Raw genomic sequence first — 12,066 nt, 5'->3', positions numbered from 1 at the left:
CAGTTATAGCTCAAATTTGAAAAACATTATACTCAGATTAGAAAGGCCAATCCATTCATAAACTAAATATATTGATTTACTCTGAAATACAATTATTTTTTCTCCTTATGTACAGTGACAGTAACCTTTGGGATGAGACCTCCTAACACAGATTTGCTGCATGGTGCAGATTCAGCAACTCCTGATCAAAACACTGATCTTGAGAGCTCTTTTATCTCCAGGCTCTTGTGTAATAAAAAAAAAAATCCTCCATTCCAGTTAAATGTTTGAGAATTGCTGTAAGTCAATATTCACAGAGGAAACCTAATAATAATGATTATGATGCAGCGGTATAATCAATTATGTTTGACCTCCAGATATTTGATGCACTAATTCTTCTTGATTTCTTTAAAAGAAAGCAGTTCCCTGTATTTAGCAATACTATTAGACCTACTGCTATTACAAGCTTTAAGACTACACTATACTGTAGGTACTATTTATTATGAATAACCTATGATTGTATGAACGTGATCTGAGATGCACATAAAGTCTCCTAGAAAATATCATTTTTAGAATACTCTAAAACCCTGAAATAATCATATTTTTTTTTTCTAGTGTAATGATGTGGAGTAGTGCTAGGAGCATTACGGACCACATTGTTTGGGTTGGCCAGGATGGAAGAGGATTTTTAAGACCACCGACGAGTTTCTTCTCTGTGGCGGACGGAGACACGGCAGGTTTCTGACTGGATAGGTTTTTGGTAAAGTTTCTGCAATTTCCCTCACAGGATCAAAAAAGTATCTATCTAAAGTGCAAGGCTTGACTGCTACTTTGGGACAATGTTTTTTGGGTAACCGGGGTAAATTGTTTTCATATTGTAACGCAACGGGGACTCAGGCGGGCGCCCTTGCCGCATCTGGTCGGCCCCATCCCGACTGAGGCTCGAACGCGGGACTTCCGCGTCTCTCTGCAGCGACCTAGCCCCGTGAGCTAAAGAGAGATCTCTCTACAGCCCAGTAGCTGTGGTCCTGCTATCACAGGGAAGGGCGGTGACGTCACCCGCTCTGGTACGCCGGCTCTTACACACAGTGCTTGTCGGCCGTAAGCGTTACACTCTCCCCCGCTTAAATCGCCGTCCCCGGCGAAGGGCTATCCCATCCCACTCCTGACACCAATGTAACGCAACGGGGGCTCAGGCGGGCGCCCTTGCCGCATCTGGTCGACCCCATCCCGACTGGAGGCTCAAACCCGGGACTCCCGCGTCTCTCTGCAGCGACCCAGCCCCGTGAGCTAAAGAGAGATCTCTATACAGCCCAGTAACTGTGGTCCTGCTATCACAGGGAAGGGCGGTGACATCACCTGCTCTGGTACGCCGGCTCTTACACAGTGCCTGTCGGCCGTAAGCGTTACAATATGCTTTGTGAGTGTTGTCCATTGTGCATAACCTGCATCTTGAGTTCGGTGTGAAACGTAGATTAATAGTCTGTAATAAAGGGAAATTTGTAGGAAAAGTGTTTTGTTTGGTCTGTGGGTGCGCTGTTGGTTCTGGTAGATATTAATGAACTCGTAAAAGGGGGAAAAGTCCCTGCACCTTTAAAATTGCTAGGCGGTATAGTCAGCTACAAAGTTTATAAGTAGTTGCTGTATTTAGGGGTCACCATCCGAGACACAAATATACATATTTCACAGTCGGTGACATTAATATGAAAATTAGTATCCACCTGTCTTCCAGAATAGTACAACGATATAAAATGCACCTTTATTTGTTTTGAAAAGGTAAATATTATAAATAACGTCATTCACGGTGTCTGGAGCTACAGGGAAGCTTTAGCTGTAAAACGACAATTTCAGTAAAACGAGGAAATAGCCTTATAAGATACTAATTGAGTACTGTACGTCAACGAAGTTTCGGCATACAGTATAAATCAACCATCATGTAAAATAAGCAGTCCCTGCTCCTTAATATTTACGTTTACTGCTTTATTGTCATTACGTTCTGTTCTTTCCAGTACTAGTTTATAATATCACACTGGAAGCTGTAACACCGTCCCAAAACAACACCATTTACAACATGATAGCCGTTGCTGTGGAAACCCCACTACGCACTTTACGTATGCTCCTGCCGTACTTGTCTTTGAGAATGGTGCTTTTGTAAGAACTCTTACGTCATTTCCTTTATGCTGCAGCCTGCTGTCATTTTCACAACAAATAGGTAAAGATAAAAGTTATTTTTTTCCTCTAATATAGTTAATATAAACTAGATAGGTGATCGTAAGAAATGTTTAGTGATTTAATATTTTAAAGACTCACGACTGGCCTCTTACTGAAGTTACACTCTCAATGAAAATGCAAGATCAATTATAATTTTTAACTACATTTTAACTACATTGCTTTTTTAATTTCTGCTTTTTATTTTCTTGTGCGAATGCGGTACTGGATTTGTAACCTTGTGGCAGGCTGATAGTGTATGCAGATAACACCTCAATTTAATGTTCTTTTACGTCGCTAGAAAATAAAAACTACCAACGATTAAATTATCTGCTAATTTGACCCTTTTTACGTCAGATTGGAGTCCTTTATATTTTTAACATCGAGATTCTCGCCTTACGTACCTATGTGAGATTTACATTTTACTTTTTTTAAATCTCCAGTTATCGTCTAGTACGGTAACTTCTATGTTACGCTTTAAATAAATGGTATATACAGTACAGTACAGTACGTCGATCAGATCCATTTTGGTCATTGTACAAATAGTTTGTATTTCTGTTTAGCTGTGCTATGCTATAGAGTTACATTTTTTAGTTTTATTTTGATTAAAAGTAGCGCACAAGACACTGAAAGAAAAAATAAAAAATACAATTGTCTTTATGGGCCGACAAACAGATTAGCCCCTACGGGCTAGAACAAGAATTGAACATCTCTCTGAAACTAACCCCCCGCTGTAAAAACGCTGCCCCAGCCTATGAGCCTGTTACCAGACAACACAGGCTACTGGTGATGGACATCACAATATTGAAGGGGCGAAGAATAAGGCAGAGGAAACACCCAGCATGAACAAAAGTGTGGAAACTGAGAGAAAACAAAGTAGATTTCAACAGGCTGGTGAGAGAAATGAAAAACAACACAGAGGAAACAGAGGAGCCTTCAGCTGAAGAAGAGTGGACTGAGATGAGCCACATCCTAGAAGAGGCTGCTACCAGGGTTTGTGGAAAGACAAGAGGAGGCAGACCGAGGGAAAATGAAGAGTGGTGGTGGGATATGGAAGCTCAGGAAACACTGAAGGAAAATAAAAAAGCATGAAAGATGGCACTGGAGAATTACAAGAATATAAGAGACTAAAGAAGGTAGCAAAAAGAAGTGTAGCAAGAGCAAAGGAAAGAGCCTGGAAAGAATGGTATGAGAAACTTGAAACAAAGGAAGGAGAGGACCAAATCTACAAGATTGCTAAACATAGAGCGATCAGAAAAAAGATATTATCTGGGTGGCAGTACTCAAGGATGGAGAAGGCAGAGTCTTGATTAAAGAAGAACAGATCAAGCAAAGATGGCTGGAGTACTTCAAAAATCTGTTAAATGTAAAAAAATTGGGAGGGAGAACCTAGTGGAGGCAGACATAGTGTGTGGACCAATCCAAGAAATTTCAGTAAAGGAAGTGACAGAAGCTATCAAAGAGATGAAAGTGGGCAAAGCAACTGGACCATCAGGAATAGCAGCAGAACACTTTAAGAACCTCGATGAAGAGGGGATTCAGTGGCTGATGAGATTGCTAAACAATATTGCAAAGGAAGAGAGAATTCCAGAAGAATGGACAAAAAGCAGTATGGTTACCATCTACAAGGAGAAAGGAGACCCAATGGAGTGTAAAAACTACAAAGGAATAAAACGTCTGGAACATGGATTGAAAATCCTGGAAAAAATTCTGGACAAGAGACTCAGGAAGATAATCAGGATCCACAACTCACAATTTGGATCCTCAGCGGGGAAAAGCACAATAGATGCCATTTTTGACAGTTACAGGAGAAGACACTAGAGAAAGGGAAAAAGCTGTATGTGGCCTTTCTGGACTTGGAGAAGGTATATGACCGTGTGCCCAGAGAAGTGGTGTATTGATGCTTGAGGAAGAAAGGAGTACCAGAAAGCATGGTGAAGTTAGTTCAAGCAACCTATAGAGATGCAACTACGAAGATGATCACACAACGGGGAGAGACAAAAGAGTTTGAAATCACAGTTGGAATACACCAAGGATCAGCACTAAGTCCTTTCCTTTCCTACACACTGACAGAGGAGGTAAGAACAGAAGTGCCTTGGGAACTCATCTTTGCTGATGATGTGGCACTGATGGCAGATTCAGAAGTAGAACTACAGGAGAAAGTGTTCAAATGGCAGAGGAGTCTGGAAAAGGGCGGACTGAAAATCTGAAATAATGGTAATGGAGAGAAGAGGAGATACTATAACCAATGTTGAGGAGACAAATGGAGGAAAACTGAAACAGGTTGATGGCTTTAATACCTTGGATCAAAACTGGTAAAGGGAGGAGAAACACTGGAGGCAGTAAAACAAAGAGTGAAAGCTGGATTGAACAAGTGGAGAGAAATAACTGGAATAATCTGTGACAGGAAAATTCGTAGAAAGTTAAAGTGCAAAATGTACAAGACTGTGATTAGAACTGTACTACTATATGGGGCCGAATGCTTGGCAGTTGGAAAGAGGGAAGAGAACTTGATGAGAAGAACTGAAATGAGGATGTTGAGATGGATTCTGCAGATTGCAATGAAGGATAAGATCAGAAATGAAGAAATCCGTAGACGATGTAGGGTGGTGGATGTGGTTGAGAAGATGCGAGAGGCGAGGTTACGGTGGTATGGACATATCATGAGGATGGATGTTGAGGAAGTAACAAAGAGGGTAATGGAATTTGAGGTGGAAGGTAACAGGGGGTGAGGCAGGCCTAGAAAGAGATGGATAGATTGTGTGAGAAAAGATATGGAGGTATGTGAAGTGAGTGAGGAAGATGTGCTCGACAGAGACAAGTGGAGAAGAGCAACCAAAGCAGCTGACCCCAGGACAGTCTGGGACTAAGGCTGTGAAAAAGAAGAAGAAGAAGAACGCTGCACAATTGGAGGTCTTACAAGTTACTGTGCACGTTTTGCTTATATTGTCATTTGAAATGCACTCGTCAGTGCTTATTCTAACCCTGAAATATAAAAATAGCATTGCAGTTCACCTTTAACGTAGTGCAGGGACTACTCTTCGTGACACAGTATTTACTGTCCGCTTTACTGGAGAAATCTGCTAGCAGGCCCTTGTTACTTGCTTTGGCAATATCTAATACAGATTGCAGCTTTGGGACTAGGACAAAGGCTTGGCACAGCACATTTACAAAAGCATTAAAAGCCTCCTAACACTTGTCAATCCACACAAACAGCCCTCTGGAATGGCTCAGCTGAGCAATCAGCAAGCAAATAGCTCTTCCCTGATGGTCTGGACAAAGTTCAGAGCCTGAATGGCTATATCCCTCCGCCTGTCTAACACACAGTTTTGGGTTACCTTCTGAAGAGATGCCCATCTGACGTAGCAGATCTACCAGGTCCAGAGACTCATCTTGGACCTTCATCATGTTTAGGCACCAGTACAGAGCTTCCCAATGCTGCCTTCCTTTGGCAGTATCTCCATTGGGAAAATCCAAGGACTGTCATGAGGCTTCTTCTCTTCCACAACTCCATTGACAGCTGGTAGGCAAGGAATAGGTTTAAGGGCTGCTACATTATTTAAGATGATGGGCATTCCAGGTTTCACTGTGGCGCTCGACCAGATCTTCTTGTTTCTTCTCATAAACTAAATGTTTTAACACATTTTTTTCAGAATCATAAGCAAGCAATGCCTCTTTCCGTAACTGTACTGAGGTCGCCCTTTGCGCTTGTCTCCATTTGATGTTTGTTTTTAATCTGCCAGTTAATGTGTGTAGACAGTTCAGCATCACCAGTCTTGGCCTCTGTAAGCAGATCCCAGATCTGTTTCTTTGTGTCTGATTACATGGAGCACTTCATTCCTTATTCTCGCTTGTGCTTGCCAGGTGTCATATCTGAAGGTGCAACAGTGCTTATTAAACCTTTTCTTAATTTAAGGCATTTGGTTGCCTCTGACCATATGACCTTTTTCTGACCATAATCTGGATGTATTTCCCTTGCTGTAGTGCTAGCTAGCTAATAAGTAAAGGCTTTGCTTTGGCGCTTGTTTTAAGCATCCAGGTAGTCCACGATTGCCATCATTAACTGCAGGGTCTAGTGTCTTAGCATGGGCACATCTTTTCCACAGTGGCTATGAACATGGCTGGACTCGTAGAGCCCCTTGCAGTTCAGTTGCCAGGCAGTGTGAATGGGAGATATAGCCAGGTCCTGTAGGGACGCTTGTCCCTCAGGGTTTCATAGGGAAAGGTGTGACAGAAATCCAATTCCAAGATAGACAGACTTCTTTACTTCTGTACACAAGAAGTGGCTTAGAGGTTGTCCTATCATCTGAGCTGCAAACATTCCCCTGCTGAGAATTGTTATGACCTCCTCATTAACTGTACAGGGACGGTTAATTACGAAGTTTATTTTATTAGTAAAGTACAGGACTGCTGTATTAAAAAATATATCCCATAAACAATTCATCAGGTGTTCCATTTTAACAGAAAGATTATCATCTCGGTTTCATACTGATTATCATGGATTGTTGGGTCTAATTATTTTAGCTTTGACGGTTACCTGTGGTAGGTTATTCCCAGGTGTTCAAGTTCCCACTCCAAAAATGTACACCTGTACATGTATTCTAGCCTCATCACTCCTTTCAGACACTCCTGGAAACTGATCACGCAGCCTTAGTTAAACCTGCGGTATTGTAGTACTTGCAAGCTATACGGGTTCATCAAGAACAATTTTAAGTTTTCCTCAGAATAAAAGCCCTGTGACTTCAGGATGATCAGAGGGTGAAAACTGAACACGAGTTGTAGCAGCAGTCCACACACTTACTCACCACACAGCAGCCTAAGTTAAAATACTAAAAAGTGTGCGCTGAGTGGTTAAGATTGAGAGAGGGAAGCGTTTCACTGGGAGACTGATCGACTTCAATTATGCTGCCATAGCTACAGCCTGCTCTTTGGCAGCTCTGTCCCCATCCCCTCTCCTCTCTCCTCTCTCCTCATCTCCTCCCCTCTCCTCCTCTTCTCCCTCTTCCTCTCCTCCCCTCTTCTTCTCTTGTCTCCTTTCCTCTTCTCCTCCCCTCTCCCCTTTCACCTCTATCCACCTCTCCTCTCTACTCCTCTCTTCCCCTCTCCCCTTTCTCCTCTTCCCTTTCTCCTCCTCTCTCGTCCCCTCTCCTCCTCTCTCCTCATCTCCTTGCTCTTCCTCTCATCCCCTCTCCTCCTCTCCTCCTCTTCTCCTTTCTTCCTCTCCTCCCCTCTCCCCTTTCACCTCTCTCCTCCTCTCCTCTCTACTCCTCTCCTCCCCTCTCCCCTTTCTCCTCTCCTCCCCTCTACCCTTTCTCCTCCTCTCCTCCTCTCCCCTTTCTCCTCCTCTCCTCCCCTCTGCCTCTCTCGTCCCCTCTCCTCCTCCCCTCCCCTCTGCCTCTCTCGTCCTCTCTCCTCCCTGTCCTTCCTCCTCCTCTCCCAGGCTGTCATCTGCCAGTCTCCTTGTGCAGACTGTTGCACTTAAATAGTTAAATCAGTCACTGTCCATTACCATCAACACGTGTTTGAAAATATGTACAACACAATTAAAACCACCTAAACACAATTAGAACATGTAGAGGATCATTCTTCACTAAAAGAATGGAAGTGCTGACAAAAACAAAATTATCTTGGATTTGTTTCTTTGTGGCTCACACACACACTGTGCCCGACTCTAACCCTGAAAAAGGGAACTGCAAGGCTATTTTTACATTTAGTGGTTGTAAAGAATCATCATTCATATTACGTCCATATTAGAAAAAAAATCAATACATGCCCTATCTCAAATTAACTATGTACAATGTTATGAAAACGACACATACAAGGCAACATGTTTTTTAGATACTTTATCTAGACTGCTGAATTGAATGAGTGCAATAGAATTGAATTCATCTTATCAACTTCAAGACAATTTTGCCAACAACTATATACTATATACTTGTTAACTCATACAGATCATGTTGGAACATTTCTGCGATAAAATGCCTGCTACACAACCTGTACTTATTGGCTTGTACATTGCACTGAATCTCATTGAGATATTTGTCGATAGGCCTAACATCAGGGCCCATGTTTATTACCTATCTCTTGGCTAGTCGAATATCCATTGGAAAAGGAAACAGTTTTACTTTCTGCTGATCTGATCCTCTGTTTTGTGTGTGATGACGATGTCCTACACAGCCAAATACTCAATAGTGGGGCATCATCTAAATATATATGCGAGTTGAGAAAGACAAAAAAGGATTAATGTTGTTTGCCGTTCAAGTTTCTCTTTTTGCTTACAGTGACTAGTGAGCAGGAAGGGACAATCTTACGTCTCAATTCGAATGAACTCTCATTCTCACCCATGGCGAGACCAGGGGTTTGCAACAACATGGCGACTATACAGTACTTTCACAAAGTTCGCAATTTTGTGCTTCAGTTTTTTCACAATTTTGTGATGCTGTCAATTTATTTTGTTACTGACATTTAATAAATGGTCTGAAAAATCGGGACCACAGTTCCCCTTTAGTAACAAATAGGCTACACTGTACGTGTTTAAATTGTAATTTTGTATATACAGTACAGGTAATAGTGTAATTCAGTGCAGCATTTGTCAGAATTTCTCAAAAAGTTGGTATGATAAAGGGAAATTGGGTACGTAATTTCCATGATCTGAAAACTACCCCTAGTTATATTTATGCTATTAGTGTGCAAAATTGGTTTCCATTGACCTCTGAACTGCCTCAGATCTCACATTTAAAGCACATCCACACGATTTAGCTTTCAGTTCCAAGTATCAAGAAGTAGCCAGTGCTTTAGAACTGGAACACAATTCATCTCCTTCCTGTCTTATACAAAAAAAAATGACTGGAGCTGAAAATACACAAGCTGGTTTTACAGGCTCTGTGCTGTACTTATTCTATCAAAGTTAAAACTATCTATTATACTATCTGGGACAAGTACACTGGGTGGCATTAATGTAAGAGAAGCCAACCTTTGATGTCACCTCCTAATGCTGCACTCTGCTCTTCTTCCACCACACATTTATTTTCACCCCCAGTGATTAATGGCCAGCCTGCAAAAAATAAAGTGTTAGCACATTTTGCAGTTCGGTCTAACCTTGGTTAGATAAAAACAAAACATATTGACGGTCTGTAAGAAATCATTAAATAATGTAAGCATTCAGACATTTGTAATTTGTTTTCTAATAAGTAGCCTCCTTTCATTAATGTTTAGAACAGTATTGTTACTAGTTTTAAGAGCTAACTCGTTAGAGTGGTTTTCTAACTCCACTTATTGAAGAAGAAACACATCTGGTTAAAAATAACCCTGAAGTGCCTGATCTAAATTTAGCTCACTTCAAGTCAAGTCCTGTGAGTGTGGCTGAAAGTGTTTGTTTTTGTTTGTTGTTCTACTAGGTTATTTTGCATTTTGCAAGTGTTGCATATTGTTACTTATTATTTTAGTTCTGCCTGCGTTATAAAATGGTCTCAGATTAACAAGCATTCAGATATAAAGTTTTATTACATGTTTGTTCGGAATTAATTATGGTTTATGTTTCTTGTTTCTTTCAAGCTGTGAAAATCAACCCGGAAAGACTGCAGTTAATTTTTCAAAATGTTCCGACTGGCAGTAGCACCCTTTTGTGTTCACTGCCCTCGAGTCAGAGCCTGCCTGTCAGGCAGCAGGAGCTACGCTGTGTCCGGCGGTGGAAATGGAAGGGCCGAGAACAAACTCACTGTGAACTCTCTGTACAGTTTGTCAGTAGATATTAGAAAAATCCGCAAGCTGAAAGGCTGGGTCCTTCTACAAGACATTGCCTACGTCGATGAAACTGCTTCTGTTTTAAAAGAGCTGGGCGCTGAAGCCACTCTAATAGCTACAGTGCTGGAACAGTGCCCAGAGGCTGTGCTGTGCACCCCAGCAGACGTCCGGGCCCAGAGAGAGCTGTGGATGTCAGTGTGTCCCACAGAGAAGGAGCTGCTGGGGATCATAGAGAAGTTCCCCCACTCATTTTTCACTGCCAGTCAGCACATCAACCAGAAGGCAAACATACAGTTCTTCCAAAGATTAAAGATCAACAAGAGGACCATCATAAAACTGATGGCGAGCGCATCTCAGAGCTTCAGCAACCCAGTGGAGCAGAATGAGCAGATGATCAGCACTTTGCAGGACATGTATCGGAGCCTTGGAGGAAAGGAAGGCAATCTGCAAATTTGGTTACAGAAACTTTTGACCCAAAACCCATTTATTTTAATGAAGGCCCCTGAGACCTTAAAGGAGAACCTGAAATTCCTTCAGAAAAAGGGATTTTCCAGTGAAGAACTCCTTTTGCTTTTGTCTAAACTAAGAGGATTTATTGCTGAGCTTTCTCCTTGCAGAATGGAAGAGACCCTGACATGCTCCAAAGCAGTGCTGTGCTGCACCGAGTGGGAGCTGAAAGAGATTGTCTTAAAATGCCCAGCTCTCCTCTACTACTCTGTCCCGGTTCTGTCTGATCGCTTACAAGGACTTTTAAGCAGAGGCATCAGTGTGGACCAAATAAAAGAATCTCCATCAGTATTAGAGTTGACTACACAGATAGTACAGTATCGTATTCAGAAACTCAGTGCATCAGGTTATGATATAAAAAAGGGCAGCCTTGAGCCTCTTAATGGGACAAACAAAGATTTTGAGCTAAGTTACGAGAAGTTACACCTGCGGAAGCAGCGGCCACTTTTTAATCCAGTTGCTCCCTTGACAATAGAGGAATAATTACAGCAGTGTTGGGTGGTGAATTTGACAAAATCTTTGAAATTTTATTCAAAGACATTAATGTATTCATTGTTTTATTTAAAATTTGATTAGGCTATAAAACACTGAAACAGTATGTTAAAGTTAAATGCTACATTTTATATGTATATATCCACCCAGGGTGTGAAGGACATAGGACACACTATGGTCTCAAGCAAGGAGAAGATATGTGGCTATCACATTCTTTTCCAAGTCTTGATCATGGTACAATGCTGACACAAGCACAAAAGTCATTTATATTATAGATATTATAGATTATAGATTTATTTTTATTATTATATATAATACAGTACTGTAGTCTGTGGTGAACTGCCATCTCATCCGATGTGTAGTCCAGCCCTGCATCCTGTGCCTGCTGGTTCAGGCACCAGAGGATGGATAATACCTGTAATAGGAGTTTATTGCAGATACTTAGCTGTATGCTATCGTCTCTGGAAAACAATATCGTATTGTTTTTTTTTCAGATTTAGACACTGCCCTTTCTAGTTCTGGTACTGCTACTGATGATAGCAATCATGATGATAACGTTTGAGGGTTGAACATTTCCTATTCTTTCCCTGGGGGCTCAAGTCTGATTCACCAGTCGGTCCTAGTCGGCTCTGCAGGGTGTCTGCAACAAAGCAGATAATTCCATCAAAATTCCTTCTTGTCAGTGATGGGGAGATGCACCATAAAGAGGGCAGGTTTCTCTGGGACAGGATGACATGGGGATGGCCTCTTGGTTTTAGATCTGGACTGTGTAAATCTTTACTTGTTGTTCAGATCAAAACCTTTACTGCATAATGCCTTGTGAAATAATCATTTACAAGGATTTCTCAGTGCTTGAGCAGAACTTTTCACCTTTAAATCTCTAATTTGGTAACACAGAGGAACTAGGAAGATTGGGCACCAATCTTTTTTCTAAGAAAGACTATAATTTACTTACAGTATCTCAGTGAAAGCCTAAGAAAACTTTTTTTAAAATAATGAAATTTGTGAATTTTTCACAATTTTATTGAAAACATCCTTATCAAGAAAATGTTATCACATTTTATGAGATGCTCTCTAGATGCCTTCTGTATATTTTTACAGGGTAATGATATATTAAAAAGAATGCATGTCTAAAAA

The 12,066-nt window shown here is 41.3% G+C and overlaps 1 protein-coding gene across 2 annotated transcripts; it reads left to right on the top strand.

Annotated features, from left to right (window-relative positions):
- Nucleotides 1-1,994: 1,994 nt before the first annotated feature.
- Nucleotides 1,995-12,066, top strand: mterf2 (mitochondrial transcription termination factor 2). 2 transcript variants are annotated; one of them, XM_088645849.1, is made up of 2 exons: nt 1,995-2,191; nt 9,742-12,066. In XM_088645849.1, exon 2 carries the CDS (start codon nt 9,784-9,786, stop codon nt 10,918-10,920), a length of 1,137 nt encoding a protein of 378 aa, XP_088501975.1. In that variant the 5' UTR covers nt 1,995-2,191; nt 9,742-9,783; the 3' UTR covers nt 10,921-12,066. The 2 variants fall into 2 exon arrangements, with proteins under 2 accessions (XP_088501975.1, XP_088501976.1); XM_088645850.1 differs by lacking the exon at nt 1,995-2,191 and adding an exon at nt 6,983-8,545.

This window comes from Lepisosteus platostomus, chromosome 9, assembly GCF_059453375.1.
Source record: "Lepisosteus platostomus isolate fLepPlt1 chromosome 9, fLepPlt1.hap1, whole genome shotgun sequence".
Taxonomy (NCBI): domain Eukaryota; kingdom Metazoa; phylum Chordata; class Actinopteri; order Semionotiformes; family Lepisosteidae; genus Lepisosteus; species Lepisosteus platostomus.
The sequence above is the reverse complement of the archived record's forward strand: the minus strand, read 5'-3'. Positions and strand labels throughout refer to the sequence as shown.